Source organism: Rhinichthys klamathensis, unplaced genomic scaffold (genome assembly GCF_029890125.1).
Source record: "Rhinichthys klamathensis goyatoka isolate OS25496 unplaced genomic scaffold, OSU_Roscu_1.1 h1tg000275l_1, whole genome shotgun sequence".
Classification (NCBI taxonomy): domain Eukaryota; kingdom Metazoa; phylum Chordata; class Actinopteri; order Cypriniformes; family Leuciscidae; genus Rhinichthys; species Rhinichthys klamathensis.
The window spans coordinates 1,896,655-1,907,541 of NW_026606794.1; the positions used below are offsets into that span (position 1 = coordinate 1,896,655).

The following is a 10,887-nucleotide window of genomic DNA, read 5'->3' on the forward strand; positions in this document are numbered from 1 at the left end:
TATTTTGATGCACATAGTTGTACATTAGCAGGAATGTAGCACAATATGGATGTGAAAGCAGTTATAATTAGCCTATGTGACAATAAAATTTGTTTTGGTTAAAATCAACAAATAATCGTGATAAATAATCGTGATCTCAATACCGATCAAAATAATCGTGATTATCATTTTGGCCCAAATCGTGCAGCCCTAGCCAGCAGGGTGGATTACTGTAATGGACTCCTCACTGGCCTTCCTAAAAAGACCATAAGACAGTTGCAGCTCATACAGAACGCTGTTGCCAGGATTCTGAGCAGGACCAGAAAATATGAACATATCACACCAGTCCTCAGGTCTCTACACTGGCTCCCAGTTACATTTAGGATTGATTTTAAAGTATTATTACTGGTATATAAATTATTCAATGGGCTAGGACCTCAATATATTGCAGATATGCTCACTGAATATAAACGGATCACTCAGATCATTAGGATCACATCAGCTAGAAATACCAAGGGTTCACTCTAAGCATGGTGAGTCTGCTTTTAGCTATTATGCCAGCCGCAGCTGGAACCAGCTTCCAGAGGAGATCAGATGTGCTCCTACAGTTGTCACATTCAAATCCAGACTCAAAACACATCTGTTTAGCTATGCATTTACTGAATGAGCACTGTGCCACTGTTCGTCCGACTGTTTTTACTGTACTTTATTCTATTTTTTATTCTAAACTGTTTTAATTATTCTTATTTCTTTTGATTATTTTAATTTCTTCTATGTAAAGCACTTTGAATTACCATTGTGTATGAAATGTGCTATATAAATAAACTTGTCTTGCCTTGCCTACAACTTTACAGACCCAAATAAATTTACTGAAAACTGTCTTGTGAAACACTATAAAAAATTTATATTCACTTTGTTTGAATGATTTTCTTGATTGTGACCAGGTTATTTTGCTAAAGTCGTTTTATTTGTTGAAAAGATTCCTCAGAACCTTCCCTGTTCAGTGACTCTACAGCCCGGCCCAGAGGACACAGGAAAGGTAATGACATATCATTATAGTTTATAATATTTTCTCTGATGATGTGTTTACTGACACGAGGGTGGGACAACCTGTAACTCAAATGAGATCACAGCAATAGCAAAACACAACAATCCAACGATACAATCAAGTCCTGATGGACAAAATCAAGTCCCGCACTACATGTTCTTGTTCGAGATAGTTTCACTCAGATATATAGTACTGTGAAAAAGTCTTAGGCACACAAAAAAGGGTTTAAGCCAGTTATTTATATCTTTTGCTATTGTGTGTGAGTAGTAAATATTAAGCCCCTTTCACACAGAGATTCCGGAAAATACACGGATAAAGCGACCCGGGATTTGACCCGGGTTCGTTTGATTTTGGCTCATTCACATTGCCAGTGATTTTCCGGAATTAGAGAGTGCGTTCACACACAACCCGTAAAAATCCCGTAAAGACACGTGACATCGATGTGATGTCACATTTTCTAATGTCTCAGCAGCGTGTATAGTTTGCTTATGAGCTGCGATTTTTTCTCTGGAGAAACCACGCTTGTGCACCGTTTCACTAGCCTGCTTTCACTTCACTTCAGCGTCATTATTACGACACTGCATTGGTTACGGCTTTTGTTCACACAGCGCGCGTTCCGGGACTGATCCCGGCAATGTTACTAGGTCCCCAACCCGGCATCAATCCCGGGTCGTGTTTGCGTTCACACAGAAGGCGTTCTGGCAATTTCCCGGGATCAACGCGCTGTGTGAAAGGGGCTTAACATTCCTTTAGCCAATAATTGTAATAATCCAGTGAGATTTTTGTATGCACAATGAGTCTGACAACAGCCGGTGTGATCCACACAGAGATCTGATCTCACCATCATCGAGTTCATCTGAAATGAAGAAACAGACTAAATGCTATAAAGTGAGGATGCTTTAAAAAAAATAATATCATAAATGGATATTATTTTTCAATTAACTTTTATTAACTAAATCAAACCAATATTTATCAATATGACAACCCTTTGTGTTTAAAAAAGCTTTTGTCCAGGTACACTTGTGCATAGTTTTTCAGGTAAATTTGCAGGTCGGTTTCTTCAAGTGTCTTGGAGACGTTGCCGCAGTTCTTCTGGATTTAGTCTATCTCAGTTTTTTTCTGTTTCTTCATGTAACCCCAGACGAATTTGATGATGGTGAGATCAGATCTTCGTGTGGAGCATGATTTTGCCAAATGATTGGCAAAAGGAATGTTTGGAAACGTAAACTGATATTTCCTACTGATACGCTACAGCAAAATAAACAAATAACTGGCTAAAAAACGTTTTTTTTCTAATGGAAAATATTAACGTGCCTAAGACTAAGACAGTACTGTACGTCACATTAGGGAAGAAAAGACTGTCGCAACATGACGACTTTAATGACTGACTATTTGACCAAGCTGTCCTTCAGCTACTGTAATGCACACCTATGTGTAACATTGTTTAAAATGTTTTTTCTTTTCTTTTTTCTCAGTGGTAATATATCTTTGTATTTTGACTCATAGGCATGTGGTGTTGACTTTGAAGTCAGGGCATTTTGTGCCAAAACTGTGGATGAGAAGACTCACAAACGGTAAAGTGTTGCTCCTTGTGAGTTTATTTTCTTTTTTTAACTGTTTATATACAGTACATTGAGTGGCCAGTTGGCTTATCAGGTACAATATATTGGAAATATTATTTAGCAGTGTAGTGATTACCCCACCACCACCCCCATCGAATATTGTTCAGCGATGCATACACTACCGTTCAAAAGTTATGGGGCAGTATGATTTTCTTTTCAAAGAAATTAATAGTTTTACTCATGAAGGATAGACAATGAAGACATAGATGCTCTTCATTGATAATAATTAATGTGTCTTGAGCAGCAAAACAGCATATTAGAATGATTTCTGAAGGAGAATCTGGAAACTGGAGTAATGATGCTGAAAATTCAGAAAATTCAGTTTTGCCATCACAGGAATAAATTGCTTCAAATAAATTATAGACTTCTTTTCAAAACATAAAAACATTTTACAGACCCCACCCTTTTGAATTGTAATGTACATCTTTACTCAGAGGGAGAAGTTTTTTCTTTCTTTGCTAGGACAGTACAGCAGAAGTTGTGTCTAACTGGCCTCTGCTTAACAGGAACTCTGTGCGGTTGGTCATTCGTAAGGTGCAGTACGCTCCAGAGAAGCCTGGGCCGCAGCCAATGGTGGAGACCACACGCAGCTTCCTTATGTCTGACCGCTCCCTTCACCTCGAGGCCTCGCTAGACAAAGAGGTGTGAACTAGTTTTGTCACAATACTGTAATTTCCAACTTCGATACGATACCTTAAAAAATATCGATATTCGCTTTTTGATACCACGGGGAAAACTGTCATATATACATATATACATTGAACTACATTTACAAATAAACAACAGTCAGTAATAAAATACGAATAAATAAATTGCGAATGATAGCACAAATATATATAAAATAAAGAGACAAATGAAATAAACATGGCTTTAAGTTTTTCAGGTAGGTCTAACGGCCGTTTCACACATACTCCGTCTGCAGTGCGTATGCGGTGCGTATTTTTTCCCGTACCCATGTTAACAGGTTAGAGCTTTCACACTGCACGCGGATGCGGTCCGTCGATCCGTTCCAGTTGCGGTGCGTATACAGCAGTGCAGAGATCGTTTCCGCACCGAGTCTATTTTGGCTGTGCTGCAAACGCTGAATTAAAGTGACAGCGCACGGTTCGTGGTCAAAATGAACACAGACTGACCTGAATATGTAGTAATTTCACCATAAATGCATTTAATTTAATAACATGTAGTAATCTCACCATAAATGCATTAAATTAAATAGCCTACTACTTTTTTTCACAGTCATCTTTTTACTTTAAGACCCAAGCAAGGAAAGCTACAATTTACTTCAACAAGGCCACATAATGAACGACGATCGTCTCATACGTTGAGGTGGAAAAACAAGTTATTTGTGACATGCAAGATTTATTGTATAAAGATTTAAATTAAGCAAAAGAAAAAGTATGAGTCTGCTGTTTTTGTCAATTTTAAGTTTTAATTTAAAATGTTTGTGATTTTAATAGGCTATAAGTACATGGTTAAATATGTTACCACTTGCTTGAGCAACTTAACATATAATCCATATAAAAGTAATGCATTGAATAATACGTTGTTTAAATTGTGTTTAAACGTGAATAGGCTAAAGAGTGTAGATATGTGTACAAAGATAATCGCACTGGTGACACATTTTTTTTAAAATAAAAGTTGCTGAAACTTGATTTGATTGATGATTTGAAAAAAAAAAGTGAGTAAATGTGTTTGTGGTACAGCCGCGGATCAGTTGCGCACTGCAAATGCACGCAGCATATGTGAAAGCACTATAGCGCGTGCTGCTCCTGTACCGCATACGCACTGCACACGGAGTATGTGTGAAACGGGCGTTAGGAATACTAAGAAATTAAAGTAATCAAATGTTCTAAATCACTGGAGTGTCCATTGTAAAAATTAAATGCAGATGAATGCTTACAATTAAAGTTACTAAAGTTATTCAATCAAGAGACAAGAGTCTCTTTGTCTTTTGATTAACATGACTGAAAGCAGCAGGTTTATTAGGCTACTGTCACTTTAAGAGCTTATGCACGGATCCAATATACTGTTACACAACACAACATGCATTTTTCTCACAACTATTTACGTTCCAAAACTGATTGTATTTACATGAATACTCAGGAAGATGGACATTTTGACAATTATTTATGTATTTGACCATTTAAGCGCAATAAGCTATGAAGAAGAAGTAAATTTGGTACTCGCGAGCTGTTTGAGAGGCGGCTCTATGAGAGCGCCATTTATATAGATCAGTGGTGCGCGCGAAACCTGCAGGAATGACTAAAATGTTGCACAATACAAGCACTATTCAACCGAAGCGAATGAGTGAGTAAAAGGAGTTTGTGTCAAGTGTGTAAAAGAACAAATGTGCAATTTAAGCAAATTATGTTAAACAATTCACAGTTATTAAAAAGTAAAAAAGTATTTGATTTCCTTCTCCTTCTCAGCTCTACTACCATGGTGAACCTATCAGTGTCAATGTCCATGTCACCAACAACTCCACCAAAACAGTTAAACGAGTTAAAATCTCTGGTGAGGTGAACATTTAATCGTTTTTATTACATGTATTTAGAGGAAATGATACAATGTTTTACAGCTTACAAGTAAAAACACAATGTTATTTTTAGCTTTTGTGTTTGTTTTTATGTTTTAAAGTTGCCTTTAGAATTGCTAACATCAGCTATATTAAATCCTTTAGCTTTCCTCTTCCCCTTTTCCTTTCCTGTTGCTTTTGTCCTGCATTTGTATCTCATGCACTCACAGATGTTTACTGCTGATTAATGTTGTTAACTTCACAATGAATCCATTTCATTATTCATTTGTGACAGAATTTCAAATATCTTAGTAGCTCACTGGTGTGTTTGCACTGAAATGATGCTTTTTCTGTGCTGGGGTTGTAGTTTGTGTATCAAAACTTGAATGGTAGCATGAAATGGTGCTCACAACTTAATTTATTTCCGTAATGAAATTTTTCAGTCAAACCAGATGTTTAATATCTATTAATGTTTACTAAATATATTTACTGGATATTTAAAAAATAATAATAATAATCTGGTACACTACCATTCAAAAGTTTGGGGTTTACAAGATGTTTTCATTGTTTTTGAAAGAAGTTTCTTATGCTCACCAATGCTGACTTTAAACATTTTTTATATTTTATATTAAAAATATATAGTGTCCCATGATCCTTCAGAAACCATTCTAATATGCTGATTTGGTAATCAAGAAACATTTCTTATTATCTAACATAGAGACTAGAAAGTTCATAAGAACAGCATTTATTTGAAATTGAAATCTTTTGTAACTTTATAAATGTCTTTTTCAGTCACTCCTGATCAGTTTAATGTATTATGTGTACTGCATAAAAGTATTAATTTCTTGACCCCCAAATTTTGAAAGGTAGTGTATTTAATTTTAATTTCATGTTGACTTTAATGGTGTACATGAGTATGTGATTGTAATGTGTTTCTATCCTTGTGCTGTTTAGATCTTTTCTCGAGTTTATCCTTCAGGTCCTCTTGTGCTGATGTGTTCATTCTGTAGTTTAGTGTGAATGTCAGCTGTCCTGTCTGTGTGCTTGTTTCATCTATGCTCCCTCCCGCCCCTGGTAACCCTGCTGTGTATCCCTGCTCTCTCCCCACAGTGCGACAGTATGCCGATATCTGTTTGTTCAGCACCGCACAGTACAAATGTCCTGTGGCTCAGGTAGAAGCCGAGTGAGTAGCCCTCCGTCCCACTTTCTCCATCTCGCTCTCTTCTCTGTCTCTCTCTTCAACTCCCTCAAATTGAGTCCTCCATCATCTTTTCATAAGATCTCTTCTGTTATCATTTCCCCTCTCCCATTTTGTGTTTTACTTCTAATTTTACATGCCATCACTTCATGCTGTTTTCCTCAATGCCTTCGTTCCTGTGAAGTAGGAATGTGTTCAATGTGCATCTCACAAATGTGTGGTCTGAACAGATTTATAGCCAGTGTTGGGAAAGTTCATTTTCTACATGAGCTAGTTCAAAGTTAAGTTCACAAATTTTAAAATGAACTAGTTCAGGTCATAGTTCATACTTCAAAAAATGAGCTAGTTTATAGTTCTTTTTTTCCATATTTTGCCACGAGCTTTTTTTTTTTTTTTTTTTATTGCCACAGCCCATATACAACCACAGATAGCTATTATTTTATCGACGAGCAAAGTTTGCACAGAAATGTAAGATTTTTCCCATCCTCACTGACCTTGTCATAAAACTTGTTTAAATGATCATACGACGCCTCCTCGCTCGCTGCTTTGTCGACTACATGCTGCTTTTTGTTTTGATGACGCATGCGGCGGCCGCGGTGCCACACTGGTGGCTTGTGTTGCCAGATTGGGGGTTTTTTTCGCTACATATTAAGGCCTGTTTACGGTGTGTTTTAGCCGGGGTTTCGCCTGGAAGGCTCTATAGAAATCTGGCACCCTATTGAACGAAGTTAAACTGAGAGAGCGTGCGTTCACATACACCAGAATGAACGAGTTCACAGTAACGTTCATCAGGCAGTAATACGGTACGTTAAGTTCACGTTCGCCCAAAATATGAACGAGTTCATGAACTATCGTTCATTAAACGCGTTCAGGCACAACACTGTTTATAGCACTTAAAGTTTACTGTACAGGTGCCTCTGTCATATCCTCACCGATTTAATCAAGCTCTGTTGTTGCTAAAGCTAAAGCCATGTTTGTGAGACCAACCGCCCCGTGGAAACTCCAGTTCATTCTCCACTGTACAGCTTTGCTCTTTTTCCTGCCAAAACCCAAAAGTTACTCCCTTGTTAATAGTTTCAAGTTGTACCGGTCTATGACCTTCTCAACCTTTCTGTAGTGGTTATACAGACATTTTACAGTAGCATCCCTCATTTGACATGATGCCAAATGCCTTGATCCCTTCATGCCGCTGCTGACAACCCCATGATGGTCCAATCTCGCCTCTTAGTCACTAGTTGTTTAATGCTGATAGGACGACAAAGACTGTTCTCTCTCAGTACTACAGGTTACTGATGTGGTTCTTCACTCCCACGACACCTACAGCAAGTCTGTGGGTCGACATTCATCATGGTGAGTCTCATATCTAACTGTTCGTTCTGGCTCCTGTGACCCTGAGCCCATCCCTAGTTGTCGATGATGGCTCTTGGACCCTTTTCTCCACCCTCTCCACAAGATGAGACCGTGCTGCTCTTTCACCCCCCAAAACAAGGACCGTAGCTGTTCTTTAGGCTTTTTTTCTAGTCCGGAGCTGTTCAGTCAGCCGCGCTCTGTTGTTTTTTGCGCTCATCCATTTGAAACCAATGAGATCAGTGGCTAGTTACTATTTTGTTAGCGTCAACCTTGAATGACCCAGGTGTTTTCCCTTTGTTCGGCTTTTATAACTTCCTCTCAGTCATGTATAGGTAGCATACTATAGATCCTTGTACATGTCTCTTCCTCTTTCCTCTTTTTTTTATGTTGTCTTTCCTTTCCTCACCATATGTTCTCCTGATCTCTAATCCTGAAGCATTGTTTATGTCCCCATAAATCACATTTTACAGTCTGTCAAACTAGTTTTTCTTTCTCAAAACTCAGCCGAAGTGCTGCTTAATGATCCAACACATGCAAGGTGCTGTTTGAGGTTGTTATGGATCGGCACACACACAGACATGTCTCTATTATTTGACAGGCATCACTGAACCAGGTGTCCTTAAATGTAATATGTCTGACAGCTTTAGTATTATACTGTTATAGTATTTTTTTTTAATATTTCTCTTTTTTTTATTTTATATTTCTCTACTATTTTGGGGTTTTTAGTACTTAAGCTTATTTTATTTATAAGCTTATTAATCCTATCTTTATTTTATTTTATTTCAGCTTTTTCAGTTGACTAATTGTAATGGTTTTCACTTAACTATAGAACAGTCTAACTACAGTCTTAACTATCTCACTATAGAACAGTTGTACCTCTCATTAATCCTCGAATTATCCTAAAATGCATTTTGCCACAATTTTCTTTTTTTTTTAAACCAATTTCTAGTACTGAAGATTAATCAATTAATCTAATTGTTACACAATATAGTCAATGCTTGTTTTTCTGATATGCATGAATCACAATACTCACTCTCTTGTGTTTTTGCCGTCTTCAGTGACCAGGTGTCACCCAGTTCCACGTTCTGTAAGGTGTACACCCTCACCCCCACACTGTGCAATAACAGAGAGAAGAGGGGTCTTGCTCTGGATGGACAGCTAAAACATGAAGACACCAACTTGGCCTCCAGTACCATGTAAGTGGCCTTCAGCTCACAGTGCATAACATGCTTGTTTTTACATGCTGCCAGAAAAGAAGGCAATTCATACAGTATAGGCTTTAGTACATTTTGAGTTTTTAGTGCTTATAAATTTAACCTAACCCATGTGTCCACTCAAACAGTTTTGTGTGCTCAGTATGTGTTTCCCTGTGCTTACAGAGTGAAGGATATGTCCAATAAGGAGGTCCTGGGAATCTTGGTGTCCTACAGAGTTAAAGTCAAGCTTGTGGTGTCTCGTGGAGGGTGAGTATGTCCTTTTGACACAGAAGTACTTCAGACTTTATATTTGTACAGAACGTCAGAAGACTTAATCCAAACACGTTGTCTGTTGTTAGTGATGTGTCAGTGGAGCTGCCTTTTGTCTTGATGCACCCCAAGCCCTCCGAACAGCCCAACTCTAGACCGCAGTCAGGTAACATCTCAAGTTTGACATTGTGTGTGTGTGTGTGTGTATATATCTTTTTTTTTTTATATTTATATTATTGATACAAATTTTTAAAATGTCTGATAACTTGTTTTTTTTTTAACAATAAAACAGAAAAATAATAATGTATTATTATTATTATTATAATGCATTTTAATAATATAAATATATAATTATACTGTATATAAAAAAACATATTTCTTTTAATCTCTGATAATTGGTATTTTATTGTTTTTTGTTTTTTTTATTGCCTGCTTTTTGACAATAACTAAATAATCATTAGACTATACCAATAAAACAACAACATCATCATAATAATAATCACTTGTAGTAGTATTTATTGTTTTATTTGTGTTTTATTATTATTAATGCTTGTATTATTGATTTTATTATTATTATGTTAGATTTATGCAGAGTTGTTTTAATGAAACATGTAAGCATTTTATGGATCACTATGAATATGTGTATATAAAAATATGAGTCTCTATAAACTAGCATTGTCCATGCTAGCTGTGAACATGATACTTGTAGCATGGTTCACTTTTGAGTCATATCAAAGATGTGCCATATCATCTTGGTGATTTGGACCTTATGTTTTAACAGATGTTTTAAAACAAAGGTTTAATTATGTTTTTCCATTTTTTTTATTTTCCATTTGCACAGTTTTCATGACTTTTTTTTTCATTTCTAATCTGTGTCCTCCTCCATAGCTGTGCCAGAGACAGATGCCCCTGTGGACGCCAACCTCATAGAGTTTGAAACAAAGTGAGTTAGCTGTGTGTCTCTTTCATAGAATGAGATTCTTGCTTATGTGTGTTTGCATAACATAACTCTCATTTATTTTTGTCTTCAGTAATTTCTCACAGGATGATGACTTTGTGTTTGAGGACTTTGCAAGGCTGAGGCTGAAGGGAATGAAAGATGAGGAGGACGACCACTTCTGCTAACGGCCCCTACACACACACACACACACACACACACACACACGCGACACCGTGTAGAGGTTGTAAGGAAGGGCGACAGGGGTGGGGTGTCAACCTGCCAGTACTCTTATACCTCTGCTCCACTGGGCCCATATGATAGAGTGGAGCACTTACTGATATCGTCAGAGCTTTCTTTCTTTCTTTCTTTCTTTCTTTCTTTCTTTCTTTCTTTCTTTCTTTCTTTCTTTCTTTCTTTCTTTCTTTCTTTCTTTCTTTCTTTCTTTCTTTCTTTCTTTCTTTCTTTCTTTCTTTGTCAGCTCCTTTTCACACCATTTTAGCCTCTGTTTCTCTGGTCATATCAACCACTTCACCAGGGTGCTTATTTGTTAGAATGATTGAGGGAGAAGGAATGGGAGGAAACTGATGTTAGATGGGTCATCTAGACATCAATGTATTATTGGTGGGCAAAGGGTCCATTGATTCAGGGGTGATTCATTCTTTCTTTACCTTTTCCTTTCTGTTTCCTTTCATTTTGTTTTTTTGTCATCATATTCCCACTTATATATCAAGTGGGCATTAATAGCTATGTAATTATGATATTATGTTCT

General features: G+C 37.1%; 1 protein-coding gene across 1 annotated transcript in view; it reads left to right on the forward strand.

Annotated features, from left to right (window-relative positions):
* Positions 1–10,571, forward strand: part of arrb2b (arrestin, beta 2b) — a 43,497-nt gene extending 32,926 nt beyond the window's left edge. Inside the window, exons 6-15 of the mRNA XM_056268655.1 lie at positions 959–1,018; positions 2,534–2,601; positions 3,156–3,291; positions 5,079–5,163; positions 6,275–6,347; positions 8,771–8,908; positions 9,092–9,175; positions 9,268–9,344; positions 10,067–10,121; positions 10,210–10,571. Coding sequence (XP_056124630.1) covers positions 959–1,018; positions 2,534–2,601; positions 3,156–3,291; positions 5,079–5,163; positions 6,275–6,347; positions 8,771–8,908; positions 9,092–9,175; positions 9,268–9,344; positions 10,067–10,121; positions 10,210–10,303 — 870 coding nt within the window. The 3' untranslated portion in view covers positions 10,304–10,571. The remainder of the gene's footprint in view (positions 1–958; positions 1,019–2,533; positions 2,602–3,155; positions 3,292–5,078; positions 5,164–6,274; positions 6,348–8,770; positions 8,909–9,091; positions 9,176–9,267; positions 9,345–10,066; positions 10,122–10,209) is intronic.
* Positions 10,572–10,887: the final 316 nt, after the last annotated feature.